Consider the following 17,690-nt stretch of genomic DNA (forward strand, 5'->3'; position numbering starts at 1 on the left):
CTGTCAATTCTCTTCTTCAGGGTCGATGCTCAAGGGAAAACTGCAAATACCTTCACCCACCACCACACTTAAAAACGCAGCTGGAGATCAATGGACGCAATAACCTGATCCAGCAGAAGAACATGGCCATGCTGGCCCAGCAGATGCAGATCGCCAACGCCATGATGCCTGGGGCCCCGCTGCAGCCCGTGGTACGTGCTCGGTGCTCTGGGGCTTCTCTTGGTGGGTGTGATGAGCTGTAGCAGCACTAAGTGAGCAGGTCAAGTCCCAAACCCAATGGCATGCTGGTCTGTATGGCTTTGTATTGCTCCATTCTCTCCTCCCTGAAGAAATGTTAATGTCATGAATTTTGTTGATTCACTTCTTGCAGCTGGTCTCTCCAGTTAGGGGAGCAGTCTGCGTGGGGTTTCCATGAACAACGCTTCGTTGCAGTTCCTTGTGCTCTAGGAAAATCCTGGGTTTGAGAAGGTTCCCCTGGATGCTTTCCACTGCTCAGGGGAACCTGCTCAGGGACTGACTTGCTGGGTTGGGCTTTGGTTTTTGTGGCACACTGTTGGGCAGAGCAGAAGGCTTGTCCTGGGTGACGTATGGTTCGTGTCACTCTGACCTGTGCGACCCACCGTGCTGCTTGGCAGGAAGGAGCAGTGTGGGTAATACTTCCTGCAGAAAGCCAAGGGGCAAGGGGGGGAATCTGTCAGAAATCTCTCTGATCATACGTGGCACCACAGCCGTGTCTCTTCTACCTCAGGAAGCCAGCACAGAGTCAAACACGTTCCAGCAGATGCAGAGGTGACAGGCATCAGCCCCAGCATCTGGGAGCTGAATCCCTGCACCAGAGCCCTCTCTAATGCAATCCAGAGAGGTCATGTGAGCCTACCTACAGCTAAATTTGGCCCAGAACCCTTTTGATACAGATTTCTAGCTCAGACATCAGAGGTGCTGATTAATGCATGAGCGAGACAGGCGCTGATTAATGTATGAGTGTGGCTGGTGCATCCTACAAAGGCAACAGCTCTGCCCTGCCTGAAGCTCTCTCTTTCAATGGGGAAATGGGCAGCAGAGGAAACAAATTCAGTTGAAAGATACATGTAAAATAAATAGAGCTACCAGGACTTCTCTGACAGCCCTGTTGTTCCTTTCTTGCTGGCAAAGGTTAGAAGTTAGGCAGTTGGATTTGCCACTAAGTAGCTGTCTGCTTGGTCATGCTGACATAGGAGAATTACCTCTGCTTCTCCAGAAGGGCAAGGAAAAGCTTCCTGGGAAGCAAGGGAGTGGTTCAGCAGCTCGGCCTGGCCCAGAGCTGCCCCTTGTCTCCCTCCTGCAGCCTCCTGCTCCAGGCTGACAGGGCTGGAGGACAGGCTGTCACCTCCCAACTCACCTGTGCCTGGGATTCTCTGGTGCTACGACACAGGCTGTTACTTTGCAGGGGCATGAAGGCTGCAGGGTATTGGTATTAGTGTAAAGTGATCTCAGTACAAAATGCATCAAGTCTTTATTTACCATGCAGAGAGTGTGTTGGGCTGAAATCACACAGTGCTGTCTCTGAGCTGCACACTAACAGGCTGGCTCACAGGGTTATTTGTAATGCTCACTAATACACAGCAGATAACACAGTAATGAGGAGTGCAGTTAATTGGGTATTTAACACTCTGGTTCCTGTGAAATGTGCCCCTCTGTTTTTCATTCCTGTGGAGGAAGAACCAGGGGACATCACAGCACTGACCCCTGTTTCCCCAGCCCTCCGTCCTCATTCCTCAGTAATCCCCACATGTGGTTGGTGGGTGTTTCAGGACATGCTCCTTGCTTCCAAGGGGTTCAGTCATTTCCTCAGGAATACGAAAACATGTGGTGCTGTGTGCTGCCTGGCTGTAAGAGATAGGGAAGAGAGGAGGAGAGCTGCATTAACTCTGTAGTTGTTTTTCCCTCTAAAAATCAGCTTGGCAGAGCAATCCAAATGCCTTGAGTAACTCCTTTATTTCGATACTAAAGATAAACAGTCCAGACTGGATTTTCTTTGGCAGTTGCACTGGTAGCACAGTGCCTTTGTGTTCAGTGGGGCAGAGGACTTGTTTAATCTTTACCACAGCGTAACAGCTCTTACAGCATTGTTTGGTCTTCTCCATCCAATTATCTTCCCCACGTGTGATAGCCTGCAAGGGCATCTGGCTGTTGCTTTTTTAAAGCACACAAACAAACCCCAGTGTTTGGACTCTGTCTCCCTCTGGCTTAATGTTTTCATCTCCATGCAGCACATCCCTGACGCAGTGTATTTCAGAGTATCTGTGTGGACAGGCTCTTTCATTTCACAAAAAGCAATTATTACATCATCTGGCCTTGCTGCTGTATTAAACCCCCCTAATTTGGGAACCAGTGGTGGCTGTCCTCAGGGCCAGGAGTGTGTTACCTGGGTCTGAAGCTGAGTGGGGCTCCACGCCGTGTCGGAGCTCTGGTGCAGATGCCTTTTCCCATTAGCACAGGTCTGGATGTGTCCAGCTGAGAGCCTTGGCCTTCCTCCTGTGCCCCTTTGTGAGGGTGTTGCTCAGGTGTGGGTCACATGAGAGTTTGCTCTGGCTCTGTGCAGGAGAAGCAGCAGAACCCGGGGAGGCTGGTGGGGAGTGCCTGTTCTCCTGGGCCCGCTTGCGTGCAGCATGTGCATGGGTGTTCTTCGTGTCCCACAGACATGATGGTTGTTTCTTGCCCATTAGTGACAGGATCTCACTGCTGCTGTGCTTGAGATGATAGCTGCTGGGTTGGGGTGCTGACAGCACGGCAAGGGGCAGGATTTAAAGTGTCTCTTCTCTTGCAGCCGATGTTCTCCGTGGCACCGAGCTTAGCCACCAACGCATCGGCCGCCTTCAACCCCTACCTGGGGCCCGTCTCCCCAGGCCTGGTCCCAGCAGAGATCCTGCCCACCGCCCCGATGCTGGTGACAGGGAACCCCGGTGTCCCGGTTCCTGCTGCTGCCGCCGCCGCTGCCCAGAAGCTGATGAGGACAGACAGGCTGGAGGTAGGGGCCAACAAGTGTGACTTACTCTCACAAGCTGTATCATTTGTTACATCTGCCTGATATGAAATGTTTTTCGTGTGAAAGGAAATAATGCAGCTTTTCCTTCAGCTCCTGATGTTTCTGGGTGATGGGTAAAGACCAGGGGTGACTGAGTGATCATACAGTAAATGAGTGCTCGTGGTTCTGCCTCTGACCCTCTGGTCTTCTAGGAAAGGCCGTGTCAGCAACAAGAGTGCCTGGGAACTGTATGAGGAGGTGTTAACACAGGGGTGCAGGGGCTCAGGTGCCCAGCACCAGGGTGGGTGTAAGGGCAGAGCTTCAGCTACCCCAGCACAAGCTGGCTCTGAGCCCCTCTTCCTTGCGCTGTGAGGGCTGGTGCTGGCACTCCCTCACCGGCTTATCATCCTCGCTACAACCCTGACAAGTGCTGGTGCTCTCTAGCTGGTACTCTCCCTTGCCCTGGATCTTCCTTATCTGCAAGGCCAGACAGTGTTTTCGGCACCTTATCGGCGCCGCAGCAGCACGGGCGGTGAGGCGCCAACGTGCCACCGGCTCCTGTGCCCTCGGGTCGCGCCGGAGAGCTCAGCCCATGAGCTCAGCCAGCCTGTGCTTGGCAGCACCAGCCCAGCCCGTGGTTAGGAGGTGCCAGGGGCAGAGGCTGGGCAGGCTGCTGCACGGGCAGCGTGTTGGGGCACATGGCCTGTGCCAGGCCCAGGTCGGCTCTCCCAGCACACGGTGCTCGCCCTCCCAGCGCCGCGTAGCAGCCAGGGCAGCCTTGCTCCCTGAACTTGGGGAGGAACAAGAAGGATCTCCGCTTCCTAGTGCAGACAGTTGAAATTATAATGCTTCTCCTCCTGCCCACATTTGCATTAACGGGGGTTAATCCTCCCTACAAGGCAAATTAATTCCTTTCTTGGTTGCATCTCCAACCAAGGAGCTGCTGCTCGGAAGGCTGCGAGCCGGGCGGAGTGTGGAGGGTCATCTGGCAGCGAGCGTCCTGCTGCCTGCTGCTGCTGCTGTCACTATTCTCAGAGCTCACGTCACCGCAGGTTCCCCTCCTGTGGGATCGCATCATTTCCCTTTTTAGAGATGTTTTCTCCAAGGAGAGCGTTCCCCAAAGCACGCTCAGGTTACAGGAGCCGCACCAGCTGAGAGCTGGCACACGGGGGCCTGTTTGGAATCACCGAGGCATCTCTTTCCTTTGAGGACTCTCTCGTGGTGGATACCTGCCAGAGGTGGATTAAAACCAAATTGCAATTAGATAAATTCATAAATAAACCATGAGAGGTTCAGAAATGAGTACTGAGAGGAGGGTGCCGGTGGCCCGGAGCCCTTTGGGTTGCAGAGCTGAGGTTGGATGCTGTGTTTGATGGTGCTCCCATGGGCATAGCGCTGACCAGTGGTGCTGGGGACATGTGGGCTCAAAAGCTTTCTGTTCATGAGCTGGATGTCCCTGAGGCCCAGCTCTGCCCGTGGCCAGGGCAGCACGTACGCTGGCAGGAACCTGAGAGGGGCAGCCTGGGGACACCTCTTTGTGGGGAGCCTCGGGGGCAGAGCTGTGCTGGCCAGCAGAGTGTGACCAGAGTGCACGGGGAGCGAATGAAATGTGGGACTTCAGCATGCAGGGTCTGCACCTGCGTTCTCTTTATATAGCTGTTTATTTAGAGAAGTGATAGGCTGCTGAGCCACACTCCTCTGCACGAGAGGGAGCTGTGAGAGCATTGCACTCCCCAACCACCCAGGGGCATGGTCTGCAGCAAAACCAGCCTTCATCAACTGGGAAAAGCCAGCAAAACCACCTGAAATCAGGAAAACACCCCAAAAAAAAGGCTGGGTAGTTTTGCTTTGAACTTGAATGGATGGGAAGATGATGGGCAGGTTGGAAACCCCTGAAAGCAAGTCCCAAGACCTAGAGGAGTGCCTCTGCTGTCCCCTCTCCTGGTGAAGTGGCCCTGTGCTGGGATTCCTCTGGGAAGAGGCGGTGCTGGTGCTGCAGGAGCGTCCCAGGTCCCTGGGCACCGCAGAGCTCCCGTGGGGCAGCACCCCGTGCCAGGGAGAGCCTTCAGCAGCGCCAGGGACACGGCACCAGCCCTCTGAGCTCACAGCAGGACACTCACTCCTAGGTGTATTCTCCAGCTGGCTAACGTCCCCGTCCAGGCAGCGCCCAGCACCCTTCCCTAACAGCCTTACCTGAGCGGGCTCCGTGCCCTTGGAGGAGGGCTGTGCCAGCCCTGCTGTCTGTTAGGGCCTTCCCTGGGCCCTGCTCCAGCCATGGCACACTGCAGGTCTCTGCCCTTTAAGCTGTTTGGTTTTGCTTTGTGTCATGACAGCGTAGCCAGGTTGAGCCCTGCCACACTGCTGCCTCACAGAAGCAGCACCTGCTGGGGGCTGGGTGGGCTGGCTTCTCCCTTTGCCCTTCAGCAAGTGCAGTTTGAGTAGCAAAACGTGTAGTGGAGAGGATAATGTGCTAGTGCTCTCCTGTGGAGTGGTCATTTAATCGGGAGTGTCCGATGAACCCAGCCCCCTGGGGAGCCTCGGGATGTTTTAATGGACTTAAGAGAAATGCAGGGCTGACCTGACAGGCTCTGGGAGCCCTCACTGCTGTCTCAGAGACACCAGCCTGTGGTACCTGCTCTGTAAGAGCACTCGCTGCTGTCGGGATTGCCATTTGTTAGGGCGCGCTGAGAGCTTTATAAGGCTTAGCTGGCTCTGCCTTGGAATGGACTGTCCTTGGGAAAAATAACTGCTCTGATGTGAGCGGCTAATCTGGGAGTATGAGTCGCCCTGCTTAGAATGTTACATCCCTGTTTTCCAGAGTGATGTTCCCTGGCGTCAGCACACGTGTTCTGGGATCCGACTCGGACCGTGGCACAGTGACAGGCTGGCAGCTCACACCTGGGGTGGCAGGGAAGGCAGGCAGACAGCTCAGATCTGGCAGGGGCAGTGCCTGGTCTCCCGAATTCATGTGTGTAGTCCCCCCCTGAGGTGGGTGGCTGGCTTGGCTGTGTCACCTACACAGCTAGCATGGAGATGTGTGGGCGTCTGGAGCCTCTAGCCCCTCCTGTAAGGGATCTGGATCCCAGAGTGGAAATGTCATGGGTTGAGGCTTTTCCTCATGCTCCTCTCCTGCCAGAAATATCTCGAACAAAAGGGTGGCTCTTCCAGAGAACTCGCAGAGAAGTGAGACGGACGGGAAGTGAGAGAAAGGAGTTGCCTAACGGCTTTATTTAAAACCCATGTGTTTCCGCTCCAGTGCCATCAGCTTCTATTAAAAGTGCTCGAGAATCAAGAGTGACCGCAGCCAACTGCAGCTTCCTGCTCCTCTCATCTACCCTTTTCTGCCCAAAAGAAGCAGCTTTGGAAGTTCTTGGAGATTTTCAGATCTTGGGTGAGCAGGAAATGTGACCTGTTTAAACGGCCACGATGTAGTGACAGTGAGATCCCTGTTGTGGTGGGTTCCCCTGGAAGCGGAGGAGGAGGCAGGAGGCTCACAGGAGGGCAGGGACCTCTGTCTGCTGGCTGTTCCCTCCCACCAAAGCTCTGCCCTCTTTTGGGGAGCAGTGTGGGACCTCAGCCAGCAACTCCAATCCCCATGGGGCGATCAAGATAAACTCATCCCAGAGTTAGGAGTGAGGTGAGTGGTGATGGATCCGTAACTCGCAGCACGAAGCAGCTTTCCCAACAGGCTGGAGATGTACAGGTGCCTCTTTTATTTACATTTCTTCACATGCTGAGCTGAAAATCATGATGCTAATTACAGGACTATTAATAAACAGCTAAATAAAAGCTCTCCAGATTCCAAAGACCAGACAATGTATCATGCTTCCATGTCTGTGGCTGATACATTGCTGCATGCCTGTGGCAAAGAAACACCACCGATCTCAGGGCTTGCTTTCAAATAAACAAGAATTGGAAACATTCCTGGCTCCCAGCAGAGTGGTTGCAAAGCCCGTGCTGTCCCTCTGATTAAAAGCACTGGAGGTGTGAGGGGTTGTGCCTGGCTGCTGAAACCATCCTTCAGAGGTGGGCTTGGGAGCAGGGAGAGCACTGTCCATCACCTCAGCTCAGCTGCTGCAGGGCAGCGCTGGGACATTGCTGCTGGACATGCCTGGGATGAGCACTGTCTTCCATCTTTCAGGTCATTCTTCTTTGCTCTTTAACCATGAGAAAATCAGCCTATCTGTGGGTGCTGTATCATTCTCTCTGTGTGCTTAGATACTTGTGTGTGTGTACAAAGTTACACTTGAATCTGTGTATGACCCATCTCTGAGTTATTGATGGAGTGTCCTTGCTGACACGTGGAGTGGTTCTGAGACTTCAGTTTTGTGGATCCCCAGTTCAGGATCACTGCAGGTGGATAGTCATTTCTGCCTCCTTGGGGGCCTGTGTTCGGGCAGAAGACAGGCTCATGGCACAGGGAGTGTTCCCAGAGATGGAAGAGCCAGTGGTGCTGCTGGTGGTGTGGCTGGCTGGCCCAGCACTGCTCTCTGAGGGGCAGTGATGTGCAGCTCCTTTTGTGGTGCTTGAGGGCGAGGAGACCAGGATGCTGTGAGCAGGGACGCTGCTGGCACACCCGGGTACCAGCAGCACAGTTGTAGAACAGGCACCCTTCCCCATCACTGCTGTGTCGTGCTGGCAGAGCAGTTTGTGCTGCTGACTGGCGATGGGGCCAGGGAAGGGATCGGGCTAAGAATTACCTGGGAGGCAGGTGGCCCTTCTCCAGCTGAGGAGTTTGCACAGACCACTTCACGTGTGCTGCCAGCACCGAGCTGTGGAGGTGCCTGAACTGTCTCTTCTGGCCCTGCTGCAAGGGTACCCCCAGGGTCTTTGTCACCAGGTGGAAAAAGGCTGTAAACAGGGCTATAAATAGGGTCAGGCTGGACTGACCCTGGACAAGTGGGTGTTTCTTGCGGGCTCACATTGTTCTTGTCCTTTGGGGATGTCATTTCATGGGCCTCAGACGATGAGCAGCTGTACTTGGAGCAGCAGCTCAGGGGTTAAAAAGCAGCCAGAGTGCTAGCATGGATGGAAACCAAGTAACAGCCAAATTTGGGTTGTTGCAGGGAGCAGAGCCAAGGTCCTTGAGGAAATACTGATGATCCAAGCCCATGGGCACCCACCTTTAAAAGGAAATTCCATCTACTTTTATTTTTACACAGACTTGGTTGCTTTTGTCCCTTTCTGTTCCTGTAGCCTTTGGAAAACTAAACTGAAAATGCTCTCTAGTCTGTGGTTTGTGGGGAGCAGAGCATGAACAGCACACAGGTCGGTTTCCCAGTGGGGTTGCAAGGGGTGCAGAGGGGCAGCTGATGGGTGTCACAGTGGGGACAGTTAGTGACTGCATGGCTGCGGTGGCTGGAGGTCTGGGGGGGATGCTGTGCTGGCCCGATGCCGGGCTGAGCCCACATACCCGCGGGGGGATGCTGCAGGGGATGCCCTCCAGCCCTGGGGGTTTCTTCCATCATTGTCCCAGTGACAGCGGGACCGGTGAGCTCTGGCCGCAGCCTGGCTCTGCCCAAGGCAGCCCACTGCCTGCTGCTCCCCCGGCGATGCTGCTCCCCCGGCGATGCTGCTCCTCGGGCGCTGCCGGCAGCCGCCACGCCGGGGTTTGCATTGCCCTCTCGTGGCAGATGCCTGGATCGTGGGCCCGGTGCGGCACCGCACGCCCCACGGGTGCAGCTCGCTGCGAGCACCCGTCCGGTGGGGCTGCTCGGGGCCTGCCCCACGGTGATCCTCCCAGGACCTCTGGCCAGTCACCCCAGGGCACGGAGCGTTGCTAACTGGGGCCAGCCAGATCACAGCGAGTGTGGCCTTGCCCAGACACCGTGGTGCTTGGGGCAAGCTGGGAGCTGGGAGCTGGGAGCCAGCCACAGTGTGTTTCCTCAGAAAGCAGAGGAAGCCCGGCAGGCAGCTAACCCGGAGCCAAAATACAACCCGCTGTGCGGTGGGCTCTCCATCCCGCTGGGTTTTGATGCTCTTCAACATCCAAGGTGGTGTGAGAAGCCAGGTCCCTGGTGCCAGGGAGCCAAGCCCCACACTGCTGTGCTGCTCCTGGGGCCGGCGCCCGGCCCTGCAGTGCTCTCACCAGCCTCAGGAATGCCTGTTCAGCCCTGAGCTGTGCCTGTGACCCCCAACACCCCAGTGAAACGGTTTTCTTTTCCCACTCTTGCAGGTATGTCGAGAGTACCAGCGTGGCAACTGCAACAGGGGGGAGAACGACTGCCGGTTCGCTCACCCTGCCGACAGCGCGATGATCGACACCAATGACAACACGGTCACTGTCTGCATGGATTACATCAAAGGGAGATGCTCCCGGGAAAAGTGCAAATACTTCCACCCTCCCGCACACCTGCAAGCCAAGATCAAGGCTGCCCAGTACCAGGTTAACCAAGCTGCAGCTGCCCAGGCAGCAGCGACTGCAGCTGCCATGGTGAGTCTGGAAAACACCCCTGGAATGGCAGCGTGTCGGCGAGGGGGAACAACTGGTGTGTGAGCTGGTCTCGCTGGGGGGACGCGTGTGCTCGGGCATCCTGGTCACTCCGCGGTGCAGTGAGCTTCCTCAGCATGTGGTGCCAGGTCTGCCCCTTGGTAGTTCCAGACCGTTGAGGTGTTCCACTAACGTTGCCTGCCGATGTGGAGTGTCTGTGTGTACATACGTGTGCGTGTGTCCGTGTGCGTGTGCATATGTGTATATAGAGTTTATCCTGTGTTTGTGCCTGGGTAGACGTGTATCTATCTAGTTGCACGGATAGATAAGCCCGTATTTCAGTGACTGTAAGTCCGTGTTTGTGACAGTTGGAGTCGGTGCTGCTGTAGCCCACCTGCCCTGTCCCCAGCACGGCTGGCAGCAGCCCTCGCCCGGCTCCAGAGCCAACCTAGCTGTAGCGGTCAGGCCTGGAACCCCTCCAGGGTGGGTTCCTGGTGCAGAGAGCCCGTCGCCCCACCGAGGGCTGTGCTGGCACCTCATCCCCACCATGCTGAGAGCAGTGGGGTGTGGGAGAGGAGGAGCACAGCGGGCACGCCGGGGCGCGGTGGCGGCGGCCAGGGGGGAGCAGGAGCAGGAGGTAGCCACAGGCTGCCTGCCAGAAGCGCTCCGCTTCACGGGGGAGCCCCGTTCCCGCTCCCGCGTCACCGCGAGCCCCGCGTGTCACCCGGCCTGCCCGCGGGAGGGGGCCGGGGCGGGCGGCGGCGTGGCTGCCTGCCCTGCCTGCCCTGCCCCTGCATGCCTAGTCTTGTTACCGTTGTACACGGCATCCGGTGATTTGTTTTTATTTGTTTTTTCTCACCTACCCAAATGCACTGCTGCCCCCATGATGCACCTCTGCTTGCTGTTTATGTTAATGCGCTTGACCCCACTGGCCATTGCCATCATGTGCTCGCTGCCTGCTAATTAAGACTCAGTCGGCTGTCAAATCACTGAAGCGACCCCTCGAGGCAACCTTTGACCTGGTACTATGACCTTTCACCTTTTAGCTTGGCATGTAGCTGTATCGTAGAGTCGAGTTTGGGGTTAATGTGTAGAAATGGAATTATCCCAGTTCCCTCCCCTTTCCCCCCATCCCCGGCGAGGGGCGCGGGGGCGGCCGGGCCAGGCTGGGCGCAGAGCGGGACCCCGCCGCCCCCGCGCCCCATCCCGTCCCCATCCCATCCCCTCCCGTCCCCTCCCCGAGGGTGCCGTGCGGCGGCCGCGGCGCAGGGCCGGCTGCGGGCGCAGGGTGCGTTGGCATGGCTTGGCGACGCTGCGGCGCGGAGGCGGCCCGGGGGTGCCGGCATGCGGTGCGCGCTCTGCATGCCGGGCAGGCGCTGGGGCCCGGGGAGTGGGTTGGCGCCAGCGGCCCTGCCATCCGCTCCGGACGGTGACTATTAACATCGCTTGTACGTGTTGATCCTCATGGAGCCAGCAGTGCTGCTTCCCCAGAGCCCCGCTCCTGACCGGAACCCTCCGCTTCGCCCTAGCGTAGTCCTCACGCCGGTTCCTGTCACACGGGCGGCGCCCACCCGTCTGTGCCGCTGTGGTGGTGGGCTAACGTAGTGCTCCCTCGTAAAGCTTCCACCTCGCCTTTTATTTGGTAGTTCAGTCTGCTATGCCGCTTGCTTGCTCATGGATAAACATGGTGCTGCCTGGTTGTTTTGCCTTCTACTGATTTTTCTTTTTTCCTTTCTCTCTTTCCTTTTCTCCTCCCTCCCTCCATCCCCTCCTCCTCCACACCCCCTCCCCTCCCCTCCCCTTCCCACCCCCTTTTATTTTTTTCTTTTTTTTACTGGACTTTATTTTTATGCCCACCCACCATTCAGGGAATCCCTCAAGCTGTACTTCCCCCGTTACCAAAGAGGCCTGCGCTTGAAAAAACCAATGGTGCCACCGCAGTCTTTAACACTGGTATTTTCCAATACCAGCAAGCTCTTGCCAACATGCAGTTACAGCAGCATACAGCCTTTCTCCCACCAGGTAAGTGCTTCTCCTTTGCCTTTCTCTGGGGAGGGAGAAGGGGGAGTTTGGGAGCACCCACGCTAGGAGGGTTGTTCCCGACGGCAAAGCCGCAGAGGTGTTGGTGTGTCAGCTGCTGGTGCTGGGGGGCTGCTGCCAGGGCCAGGCAGCTTCTCTCCCGGCCGAGGTGCCCGCTGAGCCACGGGCAGAGGTGCTGACTGCAGGCAGGCTGGCTTCTCTCTGCCTCTCTCGGAAGCTGGGTGGGTGTTTCCAGTCTCACACAGGAATCAGTATCGTGCTCTCTCTCTTTCCCTCAATTAACTGCTCTCTTCGTTACGCATCTCTCGAGCTGTGGTATTTGTTTCTCTTTGCTGTAAGACCCCCTTTGCCTTCGTGTGCTTAGCAACAGTTGTTCTGAGTCACACACTTGAAGGTTTGGATTTGCATCGTGGTGCAGTGATCATGAAAGGCACAGGCAGGCTGAGGATGAACCGGCACCAGGAGTTTCTCTGGGTTCAGGCCTCTGCACTAGAGCCTCGGGGCTGATTTTGGACCAGGCAGAACCATGTTCAGGAGTGACCAGATCTGCACTTGTCCCAGTGTAATTGCTGAGGAATTGGTGCCTCTGCCATTTACATAAGCAGAAATCCCTTCAGAGGACAAGTGATGGGCCCTGGAGCTGGAGTAGACGTTTTGAGGACACCCCCAGGTCTGTGCTCAGTGAGGACAGCCCAGCGGGGTGCAGCCTGGCTCAGGGGAGAAAGGAGAATACAGCTCTTCCATCCTTACCCAAACCATTTCAGGATACTATCCGTGACATTCCTGGCAGGAATGTTCCCAGGAATTTGGGATCGTGCCTTTGACCATTCTTTCTTCACCTGGCGTGCAACCAACATGTATAATTTAAGGGCACAGAAGTCGGTTGCTTGATGGAGTACACTGTAATAACTCAGTTTCCAGAAATACATTGTGACCACTCAAAGGTACTAGTGAAAGCTTGTTGCAGAGCTCGGTGGAGTCCATAGAAAGGCTGGGATGGGATTAGCTTCAGGTCTGTAGCCCACACAGTGAGGTTTGTAGTGAGGCACTCGTGCAGTCCCAGCCCTTCCCAGGGGTGTGGGGCAATCCACGGGTCTGTTTGGAGAAGCACGACTGTAGGGACTGTAGGCAGTAACAGCTCCTCAGCTTCAGTCGCTGGCGAGGAGCTGGGTGACCTCTGGAAGTACTCGAGCTGCTTCTCATCACACCCCTTGAGCCGTGGGCCCTGTGTGCCAGCCCTCACTCCTCACATGAGTGACAGGGACCTGTCCCGTGGCGCTTGGGCACAACCTGCCTGAGCCCCTCCTCTAGCAAACAGCTTCTGACACTGCAGGAGTTGGTGCAGTGACGCTTCACTCAACCCCTGAAGTTTAGCAGAAGAGTGAAGGATGTCTTAGCTTGAGCTGCCTTAAATCCTCCTGTTCCATTCTTCAGACAGCAGCAGTAGGAGCTTCCCAGGAGCACAGTCCTTTTCCCAAAAGTTTTTTCTCAGCTTGTTTCATCCCTGGCTGCCAGCAGACAGGTGGAAGGAGGTTTCACAGTGGGGCTGTGATCTTGCAGGGCCCCGGTGACTTGGCGTGGGCTGCAGTAGCTGTGAGCTGCCGGGGGATGTTTGTGGGGGCACAGGGGGAGCTCCTGCAGACAGTGAGCTGAGGCTCGTGCCCTGGTGCTTGTCACCACCCAGGCCTCAGTTGTGCTGGTAGGGCTGTTGCTGGCCTGCAGGCTGTGGGACCGGGCGGTCCTTGTGAGGTACAGTCCTGCAGAGGGAAGGGGTCAGGTTTGCAGGATACTCCAGGAGCTGCAGCCCTGGGGTACTGGCAAGGGGCAGAATCACAGCGGGCAGCTGAGCCACGGGCCAGCCATGGCAGGGCAGCAGCCACCAAGGGACTCATGTTGGTTGAGCTGCCACAGCTCCATCGCCAGAGGCCGAGCTTGGTGCACAGGAGCTTCCCTGGAGCTCTGTGTGTGTGTGTGTGCACCTTTCTCACGGGGCTCTGGCTCTGGCTCTGTGTGAAAACACCACTCTACTCCAAATCCTAGGGTGGGAGAGCCCAGGCAGGACTCTCACCTCCTCAGGAGGGCTTCCACTGCTTGTTGACATTTTTAATTAGGATTTAGGTGATTGGACAGAATGGATAGAGTGAGGGGAGCAAGAGGGGAGCAACGAGGGCAAGAAGAGGGAGAAAAATCCTTAAAACACCAAGAAACCTAGACTATTTATAAAACCAGCCTTATTGCTCTGCAGAAATAATCTGGTTGTGAAGTGAAGCTCAGTTAACTGAGCACACCCCTGAATTAACATTCTGCCTTGTGCCGAAAAGCTGGGGAACATTGGAAGCTGCACATTCATTATTCATGCGCTCTCATTAGTCAGTCAGAGCTGCTCAAGTCAAGAGGAACATTAAGGTCATAGCAAAAATGACTTTCTGCTGGTAAGAGGGTCGTACAGCATCACGTCTTGGTACTCGCACCCCATCGCACCCCAGCTAGTGTCTTCATTCTGCCTTATGTTCATCGGCTTCGACTCCCTTCCCAAACTGTGTGCACTGGTTATAATGCTGACAGTGGCAACTCAGAGTGAAGCTGTGAGCTGAAAAGCTTTCCAGTGGTGTTTCGGAGTCACTGTGGAAGTCTGACTTGTCTTTGGCATGTAGACCTAGTTGTGCTTGGGGTGATGTAAGGTTCCAGAGCTAATGGAGCAGGGACAGGGTGTGCATAGGGCAGTGCTGTGCAGAGACAGAGCTCAGGGTTCTGCTCTGCAGCCCTGCTGACACCAGAGTGTTGTGAGAGGGAGGAGGATGCAGGTTTACTTGCTGCTTGTGCTTCATAGCTGAGTTTTGCTCCACATTTCAATCTCACAACCAGCCCCCTTGGCTTCAGCCCTGGTTGTGTGTGCAGAAGCCAGACCAGCAGCCCTTCTCTTTGTGAGTATTTTCAGTCCCTTCCACAGCACAGGAATAGAAGAGTAATTAGGACACCCTGCTGTGCCCTTTCCTTAGGGATGCAGCGATGGCTGAGAATCGCCTTGTCCCCAGCACTGATGACACAGGCTTTCTCCCTGCTCTGTTAAACGCTGTTGTGATGGTGCCAGGCGCTGCGGTGTGTGGCACCAGCCAAAACATTGCCCCATCCCCCTTTGCTGGCAGTCATGGCAAGGAGCCAGCATCACCAGTGGTCTTCTAGGGGCTGTCTCTGTTCATGGAGAGCCTGGCAGGAGGTATTCTGCTGTGCCAGGTGGTGCTGTGGGGGTCCCAGGAGCCCGCACTGCTGCAGGCTCTCCTGTCGCAGGGCGGCATTCGCCAGGCACTGTCACTTGGTTGTTTTTGTGGAGCCTAATGACACTTGCAGGTCCTGAGCTCCGACACCAGCAGCTTCAAATGCATCCCACACTGTAGGGAAAAGTGCTGAACAAGTGTTCCTCAGTGCTGTGCTGAGCTGTGTGGGAGGCTTGAGCTGCAGAGTCACCCCTGTGACCTGCGCATCAGGCAGACAGCCCGGAGGGGACAGGCAGGATCGCGTCTGCTCCTCCGGCAGCTCGACACACCGGAGTGTGTGGGGCTTTCCTGTGCAGTGCCTAAACCTGGGAGCTGTCAGGCCAGGGCTGATGGAGCTCTACAGATCAGGTCATTGCTTTGTGAGGAGTCATTGCTCCAGCTCATCAGAGGAGAGGAAGAAAGATAAGGAGAAGGAGAAGGAGAAGGAGGAGGGCGAGAGGGAGAAGGAGAAGGAGAAGGAGAAGGAGAAGGAGAAGGAGAAGGAGAAGGAGAAGGAGAAGGAGAAGGAGAAGGAGAAGGAGAAGGAGAAGGAGAAGGAGAGCCTTGCTTGCTTCCTCTTGCCCTCCCACCATCCCTGGACAGAACAAGCCATACCTGTGTCTGAGCAGCTGCAGGGACAGGGCACAACCACTACTTGTCCCTCGCTCCAGCTACTCCGTGCGTCCTGATGTCCTGGTCAGGATGGACCTCGGTGACCTGTAGGCAGGGGCAGCTGTAAAGCATTTCTTTTGATCTGAGGAAGCCAGGGTAGGGATGGTTACAAAGCTTATCTCAAAAGGCAAAACGATTTAAGGCTGAGAGAGTTGCTAAGTAAAGCTAAAGAAGCTTCCCTAGCGCTGCTAATCCTCCAGGGTGCTGCAAAGGCAAACACAACACACTGGCACACAGTTGGATCGGCTCCTTTCCCCTCCCTGAAGCCTGGTTCTGATGGGTCACTGTGCTATTGTATGGTTTGATTGTGCTGACAGTTACATGCCACTGTTCCCATAATAACAATTTTTCTTCTTTGTTCAAATGAAATCTCTAATTACACGTGTGATGGGTTGTTTTAATTCTCTTCCCTCTCCAAATCCACCTTCCTGTTGCAATGCATGATGGGCAGGCTCAATATTGTGCATGACACCCGCTACAAGTGTTGGTAGGTGCCAGCTTTGTTTCTTGATTATCTTAAACCTGTGGTGCAGCTCACGGACCCTCAAAATCCACTGCTAGATCTGAACGTAGAGCTCTCGTGCCAACCCACCTCCCTGAGCCTCCTGCACTAACACCTGTCAATTAAATGCAGTTGGTTGGTTTAATTGACACGGGCGGACAGCCGTTGTTAATTGTGTACAGCAGCTCCGATTGCACATTGTTCCTTGGTGGATTTTGATTGGACTATGAGTTCCAGTGTTTAGAAACTACCTTCTGTTAAATAAAGACTGTATCGTGCTATAGCCACCTGTCCTTCCACGAGATTAATTTCTGTTGGCAGTAACTGTTTGGGTTGGAGTTTAACAGGCGCCAGTCTGTACGTGTAAGGGCGTTTAACAATTGCTCTCTTGAATTTTGTATTGAAATGGTTAAGCTTGTTTGTGTCGATTTTCTTGATTTGATGGTAACAAGCATTTTCCCCTTTTTTTCTCTCTCATCCCCCTCCCCTCTCTGTCCCTGGAATGTTGTCCTGCTTGGCACTGTGGTTGCATGTCACGCGCTGGCAATGACGTCTCGGGCTTCTCGCTGCGATAAATCCCATGCTCAATTACCCTCCCACGTGTCGCTCTGGTCCCCATACTGCTACACTCTTCTGTGTGTTTGCTTATATGATTTTCCTTCCGAAAGTTCCCATGGTGCACGGTGCTACGCCAGCCACTGTGTCTGCAGCAACAACATCTGCCACAAGTGTTCCCTTCGCTGCAACAGCCACAGCCAACCAGGTTTGCTAATTTACAGCTTTGTTCCTTACAGACAACTTGAAATCGGTGCTTGTAATGAGCATGGGGGTTTTGATTTTACCTCTTGTTGGCCTACACATTCTCTCTAAGACCTGCAGCACAGCTTAATAAGCCTTTATCCATGCTCAGAAGGTGCTGCGGTTCCATTCCTGGTGCTAAAAATAATCAATAATAGAGTTTCTGACTCAGTCTTAACATTTACGGGCCCTGCTGCTTATTTCTGCTCTCAGAGATGTAGAGAAAGGGATAAGACACGGAACCCAATTATTTATATCTCTGTCTGGGAAGCTGACAGTTCCTTTTAGTGCAGAATTCCAGTGAAAGCCAGAGAAGCCTTTGTGCAGAGGGGCTGCGGGATCCGAGTTTGAACTGCCCGAGTTGAGCAGCCTGATCATGACTCTCCCCTTCCAAGAGTGGAACAAGAACATCTGAGCAGGGGCCACACAGAAACCTCTTCTAAACCTTTGTTTCAGCTGCTGGTTCTGCTAGGAGAGGGCCGGTCACTCCTCACAGTCCACAAAGTTTCAAGTTAAGGAGATGTCCCTTAGAGCCTGGGTTTGTTTCTAAATAGCCACCCCGTTGTCTCCACCTTAGCACGTACTTCAGGAGTAAGAGGGTAATGCTTTACCAGACCAGTGCCTCGAAGCCTCCCAGAAAGGCCACCCTAACACTGAGCCCTGGGGCACAGAGCTGTGGTCCCCACAGGAGGCACAATGCAGCCCTTGCTCCATCCCATGGAGTTGTCGTGCCACAGACGTGTAGTGTGCTTGGCTCGGGGCACAGCAGCCAAAACTTCTCAAAGTCCCTCTTGTTCCTCTGAAAATCCACATGATTGTTGAGATGTGCTAGGAAGTGAGAGTTGCCTGTGTCGTGGAGCCCTCGGCTCAGGTCTCTGACACAGGCATTGCTCTGAGCAGTCCTGCACGTGCCTTTTGGGAAGGGGAGCTTGGTGGCTCCTCTGGCACCTCACAGCCAGGGATCTGTGTGTGCAGTGAACGCAGGAGACA

At 55.0% G+C, this 17,690-nt stretch overlaps 1 protein-coding gene across 7 annotated transcripts in view; it reads left to right on the forward strand.

Moving 5' to 3' along the window:
* The window catches only part of MBNL1 (muscleblind like splicing regulator 1), an 83,404-nt gene that overhangs the window by 59,541 nt on the left and 6,173 nt on the right, over window positions 1-17,690 (forward strand). For 6 of the 7 annotated variants that reach the window (XM_084267396.1, XM_084267398.1, XM_084267394.1 and 3 more), the window contains exons 3-7: window positions 21-191; window positions 2,807-3,007; window positions 9,180-9,437; window positions 11,303-11,456; window positions 16,571-16,665. In XM_084267396.1, coding sequence (XP_084123522.1) covers window positions 21-191; window positions 2,807-3,007; window positions 9,180-9,437; window positions 11,303-11,456; window positions 16,571-16,665 — 879 coding nt within the window. The remainder of the gene's footprint in view (window positions 1-20; window positions 192-2,806; window positions 3,008-9,179; window positions 9,438-11,302; window positions 11,457-16,570; window positions 16,666-17,690) is intronic. The other variant, XM_084267399.1, reaches the window with a different exon arrangement.

Source organism: Gallinula chloropus, assembly GCF_964237585.1.
Source record: "Gallinula chloropus genome assembly, chromosome: 8".
NCBI classification, from domain to species: domain Eukaryota; kingdom Metazoa; phylum Chordata; class Aves; order Gruiformes; family Rallidae; genus Gallinula; species Gallinula chloropus.